The 18733-nt window shown below is 37.4% G+C and overlaps 1 protein-coding gene across 4 annotated transcripts in view; it reads right to left on the bottom strand.

The window, feature by feature from the left end:
* KLHL7 (kelch like family member 7) overlaps window positions 1-18733 on the bottom strand; it is a 59066-nt gene that overhangs the window by 32341 nt on the left and 7992 nt on the right. For 2 of the 4 annotated variants that reach the window (XM_007447444.1, XM_007447445.1), the window contains exons 2-6: window positions 7250-7352; window positions 6263-6356; window positions 5866-5990; window positions 3291-3466; window positions 762-936 (exon numbers count right to left, since the gene is read on the bottom strand). In XM_007447444.1, the coding sequence (XP_007447506.1) occupies window positions 762-936; window positions 3291-3466; window positions 5866-5990; window positions 6263-6356; window positions 7250-7352 (673 nt within the window). Of the gene's footprint in view, window positions 1-761; window positions 937-3290; window positions 3467-5865; window positions 5991-6262; window positions 6357-7249; window positions 7353-11565; window positions 11697-18733 lie in introns of all 4 variants that reach the window. The other 2 variants (XM_007447446.1, XM_007447447.1) reach the window with 2 other exon arrangements.

The raw sequence follows: 18733 nt of genomic DNA, 5'->3' as shown, positions 1-18733 counted from the left end.
AAGATATGAGATTTGTCAAATCTCCAAATATTTATTGATCATATATTCTTTCTCAGGAACCTTTTAAGGATATGTTCAATCAAACAGAATTAAGAAAGGTGAAGACCTGGGGTTGAGGAAGACAGTGAATCTAACTTAGGAAAGGAGTGAAAGAACATCCCAGTATGGCAGAGAAGGGAAGTCCCAGGACAAGAACTGTGCCTTAAGCCTAAAGGGCAAACACTCCATACTGGAATAGGCAGAAGGAAGGCTCTATAAATGTGTTTCCAAAAAATAAAAGCAACAGATTGTTTAATTGTACAGACAATTTTATTAAGAGGCATTTTACAGAGGGTTTGGAACTTAGCCTGCAAGTCAAGAAAAATTAAGTAAATGAAAAAAAAATGTGGCAAAAAATGTGCTCCACGTGCAAAAAACAAACCTTTTTCTTTAAGAAAGAAAATGTGATCACAGTACACTACTTGGCTAAATTATTTTAAAAAGGAAACACAAAAAACAAAGTGAATGAAAGTTAATGTACACAAAAGGAGACAAAGCATAAGTAATTTTTAAACTTCTATCACACATGTTCCTATAAAATAAGGGCTGAGGCTAAGTTCCCTCCAGATAGACAGTTGAGAACCCCAATAGATTAATTATCCAGAAGGGCAAAGTCTTGAGTGTTTCTCCCTGGCTACCGAGTCTGATCCATTCTGAAGGGTTTTAAGCCCATGAGAAACTGGCTACACGATAAGTTATAAATGGATATTAAGGCAACTTACTTATCACCATCTTAAGGCATTCAGGATTGTCTTGAATAAGTGGTTCAGCTTGTACTGTTTTACTTAAGAAATTCTTTGATATAAGAGGAAACCTGACTTTAGCAAGGATGTCAACCATAAATGGCTGGCGGTTAGGTTCATCATATTTCAACCACCTGACTGCAGCATCATAAACCTAAGGGGAGAAAAACAGCATAGTAAAGTTCTTAGAAGGCAGCAGCACTTCCAGTTACCTATGTTTACTCTCAAGTTGAAAGGGGAGAGTCTCATGAAGACACAACTTCTTATTCCCAATATTTTATTTAGATATTTGCTTTCATCCCCAAACACCATCTGTACTTCAGAACAATTTACACAATGCTCTAATGATTCTTCTAGGTAATATGTTTTTTAGAACTAATTACTACTACTTCTAGGTAATATGTTTTAGAACTAATTGCTACTACATAATGTAATGACAGGTAGGATGTTGAATCTATAATTGTTTTTAAACAAAATATAGCTTCCTTTTTGGAAGGAGATATGATGTACATTTCCACTGAAAAAAATCTATTGGTCAATGATAGTTTCAATATATGTTCATATGGTACCAGGAGAACAGGTTAATTTCCTCAGAGGCCTTCTACCCCAAGAGATATGAAGGTCACCTATGATTTTATTCCTGAATTATGAATTGACAGACTTATTTACTTTCTGGAAACTTTATGATATAAAAATTCTATATATAAAAAATAATTTACAGGATATTTACATAAGAATTGCTTTCCAAAATAATATGGTAGCATTCATTTAACTGTACCAAACAAGCCCAAGTTTAGTAACATAATTGGATTTATAAATCACTAGTTTAAATACACTGAAAACAAACCCATTATTTCATATACATATACATCTGCCACACACATTTGAGTTAGTTACATTAGTTATTTTGGGTTGGTGTTAATAAGCCCTAAGTCTGAGACAGTTAATTTTTTATGGGAATTGGTCTGTTTTTTTAAATAAACTATTTATTGGAATATTTTTTGATTTACAGAAAAGTTGCAAAGATAGTGCAGAGTTCCCATACACCCTGCACTCAGTTGTTAAAATAGTACATTAGTATGAAACTCTTATCATAACTAATGAACCAATACTGATACATTATTATTAAATAAGGTCCATACTTAAAAAAAAAATCCTTTAGTTTTTGTCTAATGTTCTTTTTCTGTTCCACAATCCCATAAAAGATACCACATTACATTTAGTGGTTATGTCACCTTAGTCTCTTCTAGACTATGACTGTTTCTCAGGCCCTCCTTGTTTTTGAGGACTTTCTGACAGCTTTGAGTTCTGATCAGGTATTTTATAGACTGTCCCTCAATCTGGGTTTGTCTGATATTTTTCTGATGATTAGGCTGGGGTTATAGTTTTTTTGGGAGGAAGACACAGAGGTAACATGCCATCCTCATTACACAAGAGTACATGATATCACTGATGATATTAACCTGTAGGTAGTGTTCATCAAGTTTGTCAGGTTTCTTCAATCTAAAATTACTTATTCTTCCCTTTCTATACTATATATAAGTCAGTCAATTTTGCTCATATAACTGAGTTTTTTCTTTATGCCTACTCAGGTTCTCCGGGTCCAACCTATCAACTTGCAAACTAATACTCTGGGCCATGAAGAATGGGAGAAAGAATATGGCTCAGTGCAAAACTTTTATCTGTAGAACAAAAGTAACTCAAAGCATGCGATCTTACTCTACCTCTATTATTTTCCTATTGCTGCTATAACACATTATCACAAATTTATTGACTTAAAATACAGAGAAGGACGGGGAACTGAAAACAGGGTTTAAGTGAATGTCTGCATATCAAAGTGTTAGCCCATCTAGTTCCCAACACCTGTACCCAGCTTACACCTCTGACTGTTTATCTGACAGTTCTGGAGGTCAGAGTCCAAATTGGGTCACACACTGGGCAAAAATCAAGGTGTCAGCAGGGCTGCCTGAAGGCCTACAGGCGAAACCATTTCCTTGCTTTCTCTAACATCTAGCAGCCATCTGCATTCCTTGGCTTGCGGCCCTTCCTCCATCTTCAAAGCCAGCAATGGCCAACCAAGTCTAATTCATATCACATCACTCTGACACTGACTCTTCTGTCCCTCTTCCATATTTAAGCACACTTGTGATTACACTGGACCCACCCAATAACCTCCTCCTCTCATGATCCTTAACCACATCTGCTGAGCCTCAACTGCTATGTAAGGTAACACATTCACAGATTCCAAGGATTAGGGTGTGGACAACTCTGGGGGAGGCATTGTTTTACCCACCCAACAGCATCTCTACAAGTGGCCTGTCTCTCAAAGAGCCAGCCCCTACAAGCACCCAAAATTTATTTTTCCTATGAAACAGAATTTGGAATTAGTGTAAAGAACACATTCTCTCCTAATATGATTCTTTTCTTTGTCATGTATCCAAAAATGAAGCATAAGAAATCCATAGGGACATTTTTACTAAGAAAAATGTGAGAAGCCAGTTTAGTCACCTGATCCTCTGCCCTCACAGTCAGAGTGTCCTGGTTGAGGAGATGTGTAACTCGCTTGACATCAAGTTGTAGAAATTCATCAGTTTTATAAACTTCAGTAAAATGCTGATGAATAAAGTCATCTGCAGTTGCTTTCAATTCAGGACAGTCTAGACACTCTGCTAGCACACTTATACCTGAACACAGAAAGAAAACAAATGAATAAAAAATGAATACCTTAAAAAACAAACAAATATACATTAAAGATTAAGTATGACTCTAGGAAAATAAGACAATAAATTTCATAAATCTGGATCCTTCTCTTTTCCATTGATTTGTCTATTGTTATGCCAATATACTCTCTTATGTGTGGCTGAATTTGGTACTTTGTAGGACAGGCCCCCTTCAGTGTTTTTTCAAACTTTTCTTGGCTACTGGTATAACATTTTCTCTTGCAAATAAATTTAAAATAAACTTATAACATTCTACTTTTTAAAAATCCTGATATGACTTCAATTAGGATTGCTGAATTTTGGGATTACATTAGGGACAGTTGCTTGTTCTGCAACATGGAGGAGTTCCACTTAGGAACATGACATAGATATCCACTTACATTTTTAAATGATCTTCAATGTAATTAACAGTTTTCTTCATAGAAACCCCATATATTTTCCATTCAGCTGTTTTATTTTCTCTTTAGGAGGGAAGATCCCCCCTAATTGATTATTAATGTTCTGTATCAGGAGTCTGCAAAATACTATCCATGAGCCAAATCCAGCCCACATCTAGCTGTAGGGTCAGCAGCTAAGAACGTTTTTCATATTTTTGAAGGGTTGTGAAAAAAGGGGAAGTGGGGAGAAAAGGGGGGAGGGGAAGGAGGGGAGAAGCAGGAGAGGGAGAAGTAGGAAGAGGAGCAACAAGGACCACACGTGACACGTGGCCCACAAAGCCTAAAATATTTGTTATTTGGCCCTTATAGGAAGTTTGCCAACCTCTGCTAAATAAAACCACTGATTACTGTATATGATCTTGTGGCAGGCGTCCATTCAAAGTCATCAGTTAAATTTTTTTTAGTTTATTTGCTTTGATTTTCCATGTTTCAACGTCATGTTGTCTTCAGATAGTTTTGACACTTTCATATTTATAACCATAAAGGTTCTCATAACTGATGCCTGCTAGTGAGTTAGACTAGTTGCCATTTTCTAAATGTACTGAACAATGCCATGGCATGCTATGTGCTCCATCTGCTACATCTGAACATTTATGTTCCCACCAGGGAAATGATATTTTCACCAAGAACAAGTATTTGTTTTTTAACTAATTTTTGACAGTTGAATTTGTTGTAATTATGCAACTCAATTAAATATCATGCAGATCAATAAAATATGAATGTGAAAAGAAAACAGTTGCTTCTATGAAAACTAATTCTAAGGTTTACAACAGACTTGAAAACAGCTCAAATTAAGCATGACCAGGATAACTGATAAAATCGGGGAAAACACTGCAAAATTCTAGAGGGATTCTATAATCAGACTGTCTTGCTCAGTTATCAATTCGTTTTAAGGAAACTAAAAATAAAAAATCATAGATAATATATTATTGATGTGATTTAGGTAAGACAGACAATGGATCAGTATTCAAATCACAGATCTGGTCTTACAGTCACAGATTGGCAGATTGGTGTATTTTTATGTTACACTAAAATAACACCTTTACGGCAGATATAATCTTGTTTAACCACTCACTGCGTTAATGAAATTTTAAATTAGGCAACAAACTACTGTTATGATCATGCCTGATAAGGAAACTTTTACTGTTACCTTATTTTTTTTTTTGATTGACTACATTGGTGGAAATCTTCAGCACGAAGCTGAACGGTGGCATGTTTCCGTGCAAAGAATATTAGCTTTAGGTTTCAGACACATACAGGTTAACTTAGGTATTTTATTTCTAGTTTAAGAGGTTTTTTTTAAACATTAGGAATGGGTACTGAAAACACAAAAGTGCCTTCAGTATCTGTTGCTATGATTTTAAGTATTTTTTTTTCCTATAGCATGTTAGTATAGTATATTATGTTTGGTTTTTTTAATACTGAATCATTCTGTCATTTCTGAAGTAAATCATTACTCGTTTTCCTAAACACACAAAAACTCATTACTGAGGCTATTTTTTATTTTGGAAAATGTTGATATGGTATTTTATGGCTTGTTTCTGCCCAGGTTAATATGTACCTCCCTAACCTCCTCTTAAAATATATTACTAGGTGACCACCTATAGCAGTGGGAAAGGGAGGGTGGGAGGGAGACTCAAGAGGGAGGGGATACGGGGATATATATATACATATAGCTGATTCACTTTGTTATAAAGCAGAAACTAACACAACATTATAAAGCAATTATACTCCAATAAAGATGTTAAAAATAAATAAAATAAATAAAATATATTACTAGAAAATTTTGTAGTGGACAATATCTTTAAGATTAAATGAGGGTAAAAAAAGAGTAAACGAGGACACTTATAACCATGCTTTTTTTCTTTATTAAAATATACATTAATGGTGTTTTTTGTTTTAAAAAATAGGAATCTCATTTCTTACCAAGACAATTTGAAGCATCAACTTGTTCTTTCAAAAAATCAACACACATTTTCTTCACAGGTTCAATCTGGTACTGGTTTGCTGCATCTAACAAAGACTGAACATTGTTGCTATTCACAGAAATTCTGTAAGTAAGTTAAAGTGAATGTTAATTTTCTACAATTTATTATTTAAATAATGCTACCATAGAATGTATCCTTCTAGCCCCCGAAATTAAACAAAAAATTAAACTTTACAGCCCTTGAATTAGTATGGCATAGGATCCTCAACCCCCCCCCTACCGTCCGTGTAGTTTTTCATTCTGAAGACTCTGGAGCACACCAATTTGTTACAACAACGCTTTGTCGTGGCAGATCCCAACCTTACTCCTCCACAACAGAAACGATCCTTAACTTACCTAGCGGTATAAGCGAATTCCACAAGTTGTTCAATAATGTCAGGTTCAGCATCTTTGAGTTCCACTTCAAAGGACTTTGATTCAAGCATGTTAGCTAATACAAAGAGAAGAAACATAAATGGCATGAGTACTACCCTGAGTTTAACTGAAGAACCCGATCATTCTAGGCTGTGTTAAATGTTGGAGAAAAATAACAGGACAGAGACCTCTCTGAAAGAAAATACCTCAGAAAGCCCAACACATTCCTATAATAAATGCAAATTAATTCTTCATACTTGACATGTGCCTTAAAATAATTTAAGAAATTAATGAATTAGTGTACTTCTAAAAAAAAAAGCCCAAATGAACAGAGAGACATAAAACTGCATTTAATATTTCCCCAACTCCTAAATTAATTTGTTAGCATTCTCTTAAATTGTTATGGGCAAAATGCCTCTGACGTAGCTGGAACAAACACAAGAACAATGACAATTATATATATAGTCAGCTTTCACTAGCAAAGCTCTCATTCTTCCCCCAAACCCTGGTAGGTAGCCAGAGCACTAAAGAGAAAACTTGAGGCAGATATATTATATAACCTGATCAAGCTCACAAGCAGTACTAAGTAGAACCAGGACTTGGACCCAATTCTCAACTCCAAACTAGGGTTCTTTCTAGTATAATATATTTCATTTTTATTTAGTTTAACTTGCTAGATAAAATGCCATAAGACTTATCTGCTCCTTTACCTTTCCACCGGAGGTTAAGAAAAAAACCCGGTATTCAAGCAGAAGTTATATCTCCATTAATAAAGACTTCAGGCCTTTAGGGCTAACGAAAGGACAGTTTTCCTTTGATCAATCATCACCATGACCACTCTTCAATCTCTTCACTGTTCTGTGGCCTTAACTTAAAGTGCTTTTAAAACTGGGGAAAATGGCATATTTTCAATTAGACCCCACCTAATTCTCATAGAAAAATTATTATGTTTTATCTTAAGATACTTACTTGTGAACATTAAGTTAAAAAAATGACTCGCTGCAGCAAGGACAACACGATGAGCAGGTATCTTTCTTTCCTGGACCATAAGGATCACATCACACAACGTTTTCTAATCAAGAGAGAAATAAATAAAATTAAAAGGGGTTCAATGGGCATGGCTTAGCAAAGATATAAAACAGGCACTTGCCAAATGCTTTATCTCTATTTTGTATTTAAATCCAGTCCTTTTCCAGCACAGATTTTGTTTTTAATGTAAAACCTATTTAGGAAGGACTTACAGAGTTGCTGTCATGAGTTTGCTGTATCAAAATCTGGCACTTAGCTTCCCAACAGTCAGGAAAAAAAAAAGATCTTTATAATCAGAAAAAAAGTAGTCTACTAATCTTTGGGGGAAGCCAAATTTTTTTTTCTGACACAAATTCTAAGATATTTCTCATGGTGAGATTTTATGGGGACATTAAATGACCTAATGGCAATGTCCTTGATGGTTTTTCAAATATAACAATCTGCTCTTTAAAAATTGTCCTTGATAAAATGCAGGTGCACACTGAATTTTCCAGGAAAGTTGCCTTCATAGATCTAACCTTCAACAGAAACAACTCAGAATATACAGAGTGGATGAACCAAATGTCCATTCAGCACTCTTTCCTTAAATAACATCTCTAAAATGCACTTCTGATGGGACCTGGATAGCAGCCACTTTTAAACTGTGATTTCTGACCTAGGCCAAAATGTGTCGCTCTAGGTTACTGAAAGAAGGCAGATCTAGATTATACACTTAAAATGTTGGAAAAATGGGGTACATTAAGGAAAAAATTTAAGATTTACTGGAACCCTTAAAGATGAATTTCAAGGAAAAAGATATGTCCTTTTTATCAAATAAAATTTCAATTTTTTAATGAAGTTAAAGATAATATACAGCTTGGACTCAGAAAAAATTTTGTAAAGCATCCTCTTAGGCACTGGGAATATGAGGTAAATAATATTTTCAGAGTAATTTCACTCACAAAACTAAATAATGGCTCAAGAGCTCAGAGGATATGGCATTTTCCAAATTTTAAGTATTTTACTGAAACTACTGATATAGTTTCTGATAGATAAATCACTGCTATTTCCTACTTTATTACTTCATGAATAAAAAATCCAAATACTGTAATGCTTAGAATGAGAAAAGAAATGGGTCCCAATTAATGGGCTAAGGGATGAACATTTCACTCTTACAGCTTACTTAAATATTTTTTATAAGGCCTATAGACTATTGCTTAGAAATTATATGCAGATTATAGTTAGAGCTACTGTTACTCCAACAGTGTCTTAAATGTTTATTTCCTTTTATTTGGGGAGGGGGGTACAGAACAGGCATAGCTCTCAGGTGATTTTGCCGCACCCAAAAATACCAGGTAGCAAAACCAAGCCAACTATTTGGTTACTATCAAAACAAGCTGATCAAGTTGCTGAAGATAAAGAAAGAGAAAGGGAGAAGGGAGGGAGGGAAGAAGGAAAAAAGGAGGGAGAGGAAGAAAGAATACTGACAGAATAGCAAGCAAATTAGATAGGGGAGGGACCTATGGCTGCTGATGGGAAGTTCCAGAAAATGTAAAGCTAAACTGAAATGTAGCAAAAAACCTTTCCAAGGCATACTCAGGAATGGGGAATGTTAGTGTAGTGAATTTACAGGCGCTGAAGGAAGTTAGAGAAATCAGAGGGATCTTTGTACAATTTAGTCTTAGTCTAAGATTAATCTCTAGCCAGAGAGTAACGCTGTGTGTGGCAAGTAGGAGGAGGTGAAATGGGAGCAATCTTTTATATCCAAATGGTGCATTTATTTGACTGGACCACAATAGATTAATAGGTCCTATTCAACAAGAAATGAGACCGACCTAAAGGCAGAGGTCCCTCCTGCTATCAATCCTCTGGGGAAGAGGTGTATGCAAAGACAGGAAATGGGAAGAGACAGAGATTCAGGTGATCTGGAGAATAAGAGGTAACAAGTCCCAGGTGAATGGAAGAGAAACAAAACAAACAAAACTACCTTTTGAACAATACATCTTCACTGGATTAAACAAACCAAAAAACCTTGCAATTTCTCTGTTTATGTCCTCCCAAAATTATATCTTTGTATTTATTACTTTCAGCTTTTGAATCTTTAGCCTCTTATAAACAGCATAGATTTTTGTGTAACTTAGTCTGAAATTCTCACCATCTAATGATTATTTTTAGTAGGGTTTAGTTGAATCCCTCCTATTTATTACTGATAACTTATGTTTCATCTTACATATGCCCTCTTTTTAAATACTATTTATTATGTGTCCTTGCTGTCTTCATTTTTTTTTTTTTTTAAACTGTCGGTTGCTATTTTGGTCACATTTTCTTTGGACTTTTTCCTCCTTTAGGTGTCTCATTTACATTTACAGATCTGTCAAGTATTTGCAAACTGAATCCAGCAGGGTATTGTTCTAGGAATGCAAGAAGGGTTCAAGAATGATAATTCTATAAATATAATTCATCATACTGACAGGTTAAAAGAGAAAATTTTCATGTAGTAGATGGACTTCAGGGAATTCCCTGGTGGTCCAGTGGTTAGGACTCCGTGCTTCCATTGCAGGGGGCACGGGTTCGATCCCTGGTCAGGGAACTAAGATCCTGCATGCCGTGAGGCTTGGCCAAAAAAAGAAAAAAAGAAAAACTTCAATATATGGGCAAAAGGGTGTTTGATAAAATTAAAAATTCATTTCCTGAGATTCTTTAATAAAGAAAATGATGTGTCTGTATGTTGAAGGTCATTCATCAGAATCAACAGCAAACTAGTGAAGCAGGAGAGACATTCTCATTCAAGTTTGAAATGCACGCACACACACACACACACACACACACACACACACACACACACACACACACACACCCTGTCACATTGTTCTGGAAATTTTAGCCATATCACTAAGGAAATAAAGATAAATCAATTTAACACTTGTAGAACTAATATGAAAAGTTAGTAAGGTGGCTAGACAAATAAGATAAACATGAAAAAGCAATTAGATGTGAGTAATATGCCATTAATAAAACACACAAATGAGAGAAATAAAGATCCCAGTCATAACAACAACAAAATAATTAAATGTTGAGAAATAAACCTAAGAAATGTGAGGGATCCACATTAATGGGCATTTGGCATATGATAAAGATACCATTTCACATATGTGGTGAGAAGGTGGAGCACAGGTAATGTTTAAGGCAGTGAAATTATTGTGTGTGATACTCTAACAGTGGATATGTCATTATACACCTGTCAAAACCCACAGAATGTACAACACAAAGAGTGAACCAATACTGTAACAATGGCTCATCCATTGTAACAAATGCCCCACACTTAGACAAGATGTTAATAATAGGGGAAACTGGGGCGAGGGGGAGGCGCAAAGGGGGTAAATGAAAACTACACTTTCTGCTCAATTTTTGTTAAACCTAAAACTGCTCTAAAAAAAAAGTTTAATTTAAAAAATGTGGTGAGAGATTTGATAATTGAAAAAATGGGATAACGTATCAATTTGAGAAACAACAGATTTCTCTGTCATGAAGTACTCTCTCTTCCTCTGGGGAAGGTAAGTACTGGGAAGGAAGTTTCAGTCCTTTTCTCCAACTGTCGCTTGTCGAAGAGTGACTACATGATGAGCAAGAGCATGGCAGAGGTCACTGACCACACACTGCCAGGCCTCCTGGCTCACTCTTCTTCCATTAATCTGCCCCCAAAGTAGAACGTAATTCATTGGGAGGCTTGCCCCTATCTATGGCAGGAGAGGACTGTTCCCATTCCTCAGCTGCTCTGCCTCAGACTGGGTGTTTTTAGTTAAGGGGCAAAAGAAGAGGAAGCCCATTTTATGCTCAACTCAACGCCATGTTCACTAGTCTGTCATCACCATTAATTTATCTGTCTCCTACCTCTACTGCTCAAATATTTAGAACCAGAAGAAGAGGGCCCCTCAAATCCATATGCATAGACACTCAAACAGCAGCAAACAGAAACTTTGGTGCTACTTTAGTGTTTGCAAGTATTAGACACTCTTGAGGGAAGAGTCCTTTGGTTAGGAAAGACCTCAAAGCAGGCAAGCATTTTAGGCATGCATTAGTGGAATAACCTTTTGCTCTCTGTATGTATTTGCCAGACAGGACTGCAAAAGGCACTTCAGGTTCCTGAAAGCTCCACAGCATTGCATGAGGTTCTAGCTTTTAACAATATGTGCTGGCGTTAGTAGGAGGCATGCAAGCAGCTGTCCCAAATTCTATTCTTTATTGTATCCCAAGAAGAGGACTGAGGAATGACTAACCTTTGGATTTATGTAGCTTGTCAACAAGGTTCTGCAATCAGTCCCTCCCAGCGTGATTTCAAGTTGACCCTGGGTACAAATCCCTGGGTAGACTGTAGATTCAACTATAGTTGGGTGGTGGATTTAAATCACTGAAAGGATAAACGAAAATGGAACCCTTATTATATAGGGTAAATCATCATGTTGGATTGAGATACTAGAAAAGTCTCAACAAAGCCATAATAAACCCAAAGGTTAAGAGAAAAAAAATTAAAAGGCCTCTTTAGAAATCATCTTTGTTCAGAAAAGCAAGGAAAACAGCAATGGGCTTAAACACATGTATAATCACAATAAGGCAAGTGGGAAAGTTAAAGAAAAACAAGGGAACACACCTAGATTAATAAAGGAAAAGGGGATTTCCTTCCTTAAGGGAAACGTATGTATGACAAGCTAGGCCAAACAGCTTTGAAAGGGAAAGGAGATAAACTTTGGTATAACTGTTCTTTAAAAGACGAAATTAGGAAACAAAAAAAAGTTATTTTTATTGTTATTTATACAAAAGCAATATGGACCAAAGAGATATAATGAAGGAAGAAAGAATTCAGGAGCAGACTAAATCGTTTCTCTCAGAAAGAAGCCTGGTCCTGGAATTTTTTTTATAAGATTTCTTTTAAAGCTAAAGGTAAGAAATCAAACACATAATTAAAGGACTGACCTCAAAGCCTGGGACAATTATAGTAGGTGATTACAGTAAGTTCAGATTGATTTGAAAAGGGAAAAGGAAGAGCAGCAATAGAGTATTTCATGCATTGTTAAATAATCTGCAAGGTGATCTGGTGGGAAGACAGGCAAGGTATGTGCTCTAGTGCAACGTATATGGGAAGTTTGTGGAGAAAAGACTAAGGGACAGTAGTAGGACACCTTAAGGGAAGCCAAATAATTCAGACATAGTCCAGACCTAAGTTAGATGCTGGGCTTCCCCATAATTAAAATTACCTTACTGAGGGTGGTAAGGGTTGGCAGTAATCCTGAACACACAGACCTCTTATTTTCCACCATGGCAAAATCTATAGACTTTGAAAGGCACTAGTAGAAGTAGGTCAGCAAAACACCTGGGCCCAAAAAGAAAAGGAAAAGAGGCATTTGATCGAAACAATGTTAGCTCTACAGGATAGGAAAGTATTCAATTTAAAAACAGGTTAATAACCCAGCTGGGGCTGTCTGGAAGAAACAGACAAAGATACAGCCCATTTTGACACAAATAGGTAACAGAAAGGAATGTGTCTGCTACCACCAAGTTTCCAAGGCCTGGAAAACAAAAAATGAAGAAAGGCAAGGTTTTGAGGAGCGCACTGTAAAGGGCCACAGGCCTTAGAGGAATCTGTTAAAGGTCACACTCCAGCTGAGACAAATGGAGGGGAATAGAGAAAAGGCTCTTCCAAGAGATAGGATTAATGTATATAAAGAAACTGAATCACTTTGCTGTACACTTGAAACTAACACAACATTGTAAATTAACTATACTTCAATATATTTTAAATGTATACATATATATACGTATATATATACATATATACGTATATATATATATATATATATATATATATATATAAGGAATTTCACAGGAGGTGAGGCTTCTAATGAGGACACAAAGGTGCAGAACAACCAGGAGGATTAGAACTGTAGAGAATTCAAGGCCACAAACTGTGCTCTGCACAACTGCCTGTTACGAATGTAGATCACTCTCCTCCCAAAAGGGAGGGAAGAGTTTGTCACTAGACAAAACTCAATCATTTCCGCCAGGACCACAGGGTTCAAAAAAGCAAGGAAAATTAATCTTTAAACATGCAGGATGGACAACAAGGGGAAAAAAGAAACTCTAAGAGACTGAGCAGCTGAGAAATCCCCCTGGCAAATACCTAACACGTTGCCCATGAGAAACAATGTATCATATGCCAATGAAACATTATTATGCATACGTGAAATTCCTTCCCTATCCAGTAAACATAGTGTCCCTATTAGCCTCCTGATAAGTGATTCCTTCCAGCTGAGTTTAGTCTTACTTAGGGTCTACCAATTACAGAGAGCTGACACAGACTGGCAAGCTGTCAAAACCAAAAGCCAAGATTTTCTTACTTTGAGAACCCTGTTCCTCCAGAAACGAAGTTTCTATCTGTTTTTGGCTGGGAACAATAAGGTGGGTTAGGACTGTATAATAATGTGTCAACATCTGCACTATTTATTGTAGAGAGAATAGATGTGCTTGTATCTTTTCAGGTTTGTAGGGGTGGGGGTGACACTATGCTAATCTTAAAAGTCCCAGAGACCCTTTGACATACTGAAAACATGTGACGCAAACTACCTTGAAATTGGAGATGTTCAGCTTTGGAGGTGCTAAACTAACTTAATCTATTCCAATGGAAGACAGCCTACGCTGAAACTGCTGAAGAAGTTACCCTGACTTGACCCAAACACTTAAGTGAATGCCTTCTGGCTGAGACTGAGTTTAAGAAACCAGGGAGAGCAGACTTTTGCCTTTCAATTGCTTTAATGTTAATTTACAGGGAGATTACAGATGTGGGAATTTAATAATGAGGGTTCATAACAGACAATTTTGGGGGATTTTCTGTTGCTAGTATGGAATTAGATGGAGTGCTGTCATTCGGTTCACTGCAGACAATCCGGAGAGCTATGAATGACATCTTGGCTGAGAAAAATTTAAGATGAGAAATGGAAATGACCTTCCAGTCTAGAGTTAACTTAAGAGGTATCAACCCATTCCAGAGCTTTCTGGAGTAAAAATTTAAATAACCTCTTCAACTGTTCTTCAGAGGCTACAAAAAGGAACAGTCATTGATAGAGGCTGCCTTGTCAGCCTTTAAGATAGAACAAAGCACTCCCTGTGCCAGTAAGAAAACAGAACTAAAAGACAAAGCAAACCCGGGAATTCGAACTCACAGTACTTTGTCCAGCCAACTTTTGTGAGGGGATTTGGTGCCGGAATTCTACCATTCAGCTCTCTTGAGATTCTCAACTCAGGGAGTTTATGTAAAGATCAATAGCCAACTGAGACATAATAGAACACCCTATTGACAGATGGCAACTACCTGGCAATCCCCTATATGCAGTGCTTTTCTAGTAAATTAAGTTGGAAGATGAGGCTTTGCTTAAGACCACCCCTGCATATCCTCTGTTCTCAACACCACTTAGACACAGAAAGACACACACAGTTTATTCTCTTTTCAGGGAAAAGCCTCAGATCAGTGGTTTTCAAACCTTTTTCTTTAAGCAGCTGAATCCATTTTCAATCCATTTTCATTCTATCTATACAAATTAAGTGAATTTCACTTAATTTGTATAGATAGAATGGGTTCTAGCCAGAACTAGCCTGGCAACCAAGGCATGGAAGAGGCTCCCCTCACTAACATGCTTAAGGATTCACTTACAAAGATTTTGTTTCTGATCTCAGCAATTAGTCTTTCTGGAGGTGGGTTCTGCTAGCAGTTTAGAGATTTGGGGACCCAAAAGAATCATCTAATCAAGAGGTATAACAACATTTCCACAGAATTGACAGTTAAGACTGTGACCTGGCCATTTTGGCCTCCTCATGCCACTGGATAAAAAGTTATTACTTCTGGGTAGGCGCCTGATCCTGGCCATCAAGAAAAAAGTTGCTCTTCCTCCATGGGACAGAAGATGACTGGAACCTGGGGACTCCCTTGGATACCTCCTGGTTGTTGGAAAAGACAGTTCTCTATGGGTCTCGAGTTCCTGCATATCTTCCGGGACATGCCAAGAATGCAAGGCTCTACCACTTTTTACCCAGGCCATGATTTCTCAGGGTTTTGTTGGCAGAAAGCGACCATAAGGGTGAGATAATGTCTCCCCTCCAGGATAAACAAGCAAGCTTGCCTACCATTTGCTATAAAAGTGGCAGATTCCTTACTGTTTATTCCTTAGCTGCAACACAAACCCTAACATCCATCTGGGTCCCACCATGTCACCCTCATAGTACTTGTGGGGCAAGGGGAACTGATGCATACATGTTGATGCTGTGAACAATCAAGTCTGTTGTCTCTGACCTAGGAGTCTCATGTCTTCTGCCAGTATCCATTAAACAGCAACAGGCTAACTAATCAGCTTTTAAGTAGCATAAAATCAAATCCCAGACCCAACACTAGTACTGCCAACTGCAGTGGTAAATGTTAATGTAAGACTAAAGTAACCCTACACAGGCAAGACCAAAGGTTCAAGATACCTAGGAATAAAAGACCCGGTCACCCCATCAGATAAAGAACCTTAAGGGGTTGGCTAAAGACAAAGAATAGGAATAGCCAGTGAAGGAAGAAGTCACAAACACAGCAATGAAAAAATAATAAACAATGAATGTGGCTTCTACTTTTATTTTCATCTTTGCTTTTATATTTACCTAAGGTTTAACTAGTTTCCTTTCCCCTCCACGATCATATAAAGAATCTATTATTGGTTCTTTGTGGCTGCCTGGAGGGGTGGGATAGGGAGGGTGGGAGGGAAGAGATATGGGAACATATGTATATGTATAACTGATTCACTCTGTTATAAAGCAGAAACTAACACACTATTGTAAAGCAATTATACCCCAATAAAGATGTTAAAAAAAAAAGAATCTATTATTACATATACCCTTAGGGTCTTAAAATGCCTACAGAAGGAATGGATATCACCAAGTGATCCTGGAGTTAGATATGGTAAGTGAAAAAATTTAATTGGTGATATATATATATAATTAAAAAAAAAATTATTGGACAGGGCTTCCCCGGTGGCGCAGTGGTTGAGAGTCTGCCTGCCGATGCAGGGGATGCGGGTTCGTGCCCCGGTCCAGAAGGATCCCGCGTGCCACGGAGCGGCTGGGCCTGTGAGCCATGGCCGCTGAGCCTGCGCGTCCGGAGCCTGTGCTCCGCAGTGGGAGAAGCCACAGCAGTGAGAGGCCCACGTACCGCAAAAAAAAAAAAAAATTATAGGACAGAATAAGAGCATGCATGTTTGCATTGGACAACCTAAGGTATAGGTCAGAGTGGATATTTGTGGATTCTGGCAATCTAGCATCCAATTTCCCCTGCCTCCTACAACCCCAAACTCTCACTTCTGGAAAAAATGTTCATTATGAACTATCTTGGGGAGAAGGCAATTCTCAGAGCCTGCCTCTCGTTATGGAACCAGTAAATCAGATAATTCTTCTATTCACTCCTTAGCAGAGTCCTCATCTGGCAAACAATCTAAGGCCAACCAATTAGATACCTACTTCCAGGATTTTGAATCTTGGGTGAATGACAGAAAGATGGGGCGGTGTGTTGTGGGATGACGGGATGTCTTTACGGTGGCACCAGCAAGTCGTCAAGACTGTTCCTGCATTGTAACCTTGACTCCAGGGTTTCTGCAGCCTAGCTACCAAAGAATCCCTAGGCTTGTCTGCCAGGACTGCTCATCTTCCAGCCTACGTTCCCTAAGTTCCCGATACCCTTGCAATAAATTACTTTTACTTAAGACAGAATGGTTTCTGTTGCTGGTAACCAAGAATCCCAGCAGATTCACTGTGATAATAACAATACCAACAATATCTGTGCAACACTGAATAATTTATCAAGTTTTCACATTCTTTCTCTCATTAGTCCCAACATCAGTAAGGTAGGTTCAGTATGATATTATGATCATTGTGCACCTAAGAACATAAAAGCCTGAAGAATCAACCTGCTCAACGTCACACTATTAGTAAGAAGACAGAGCAGAATTCAAAACCAGAAATCTATTTGAATCCAACGTGCATGTTATTTCCACTATAGCACGTTGCTTCCTAAAGCCATGAGTGACTAAAGGCAAAATTGCTAAAAGAAGTTTTACAGAAGACACAAAACCATTTTAAAATAGTTTTTCACAGTAATAGCTTAGTGTAATATTAAATTGTGACTCAATTTAATTGCAACTCAAAGAGAAGGTCTAAGGCAGAACTCATTTAATCCTGGCACACCATTTTCCAGTAAGCTAACCTGAAATAAGATGGCATATTCTTTTTTTTCCTTAAACATCTTTAAGATGGCATACTCTTAAGTGTCTCTCTTAAACATTAATCAACCACATTTTTTGACAGCTCAACAGAATGTAACTAAATTATATGCTATATTATGTACTAAAAAATTTATCAGTGATTTCATTAATATGAATCTTTGCAGTAGATGCCAAATGGAGTAGCCACCTGACTTATAATTCCTCCTTCTCAGGAAATGGCCTCAATACATAGGCCTTTCAAGATCATGTTTGTGTTACATGGCCCTATTCTGCTTAGGATAATTTATTCACAGGATTAACATTTAACCCAAACTACATATATCAGATCCTCTCTCTCCAAGATCTGAAATTCTGAAAGAGAAACAGACTGCAAGTAGTCAGAGCTGAGGTGCAATGAAGGCAGTGTCCTTGAAAAAGGCCAGAGGCTTTTGGGGCTACCCTGGCTCTTGCATCTCCCAAATCTTGACTGGCCCCCTTCTTCTCAGAAGGTAATTTTAATACAATCATGTCTCTCTTAAGATGTGCTTCTGTACTCATTTATTCAACACACATATGGTGTCATGATGACAGTATGCACTAGATACTATAGAGTTTAGCAGAACATTGATACCATCTCAGAAAGCTTGGGCCACAAAGGGGGCAGTTTCCTCTCCATGCACTCCCCACTCTGTCCCTGCTTTGTCCTCTAAAATTTGCTTCCCCCCCCACTCCATTAAAACTTTACTTGCTAAAACCACCAATTTTCAAATCCACTGGACAATCTCTTTTTTGACCTCCCTATAGCATTGGATACTCCCGACTGGCTCTCCTTTGTAACTTAATCTTGGTTTCAATGACATTATTCCCTGCTGTCTTTCTTCCTTCCACACCTTAACCTCCAATGCACTTTTCTGCCTATCCTTTAAAATGTTGATGCTACCCAGATCCTCTGTCCACTCACCCTCTAGGTGTTATCAACCATACATATGATATCAACTATTGTATTAACAAATATTTGAGCACCTATGTAGTAGATGTTGGCAATATAGCTGAACAAGCCAAACACAGTCCCTGCCCTCATGGAGCTTAGAGCCTAGTAGCAAAGACATGCATTAAACTACATAGTGTTTATTGCCTTTATAGAGCTGATAAATGCATGAAAGAAAGG

This window comes from Lipotes vexillifer, unplaced genomic scaffold (genome assembly GCF_000442215.2).
Source record: "Lipotes vexillifer unplaced genomic scaffold, Lipotes_vexillifer_v1.1 scaffold474, whole genome shotgun sequence".
NCBI lineage: Eukaryota > Metazoa > Chordata > Mammalia > Artiodactyla > Lipotidae > Lipotes > Lipotes vexillifer.
This window is presented reverse-complemented; position numbering and strand designations above follow the sequence as displayed.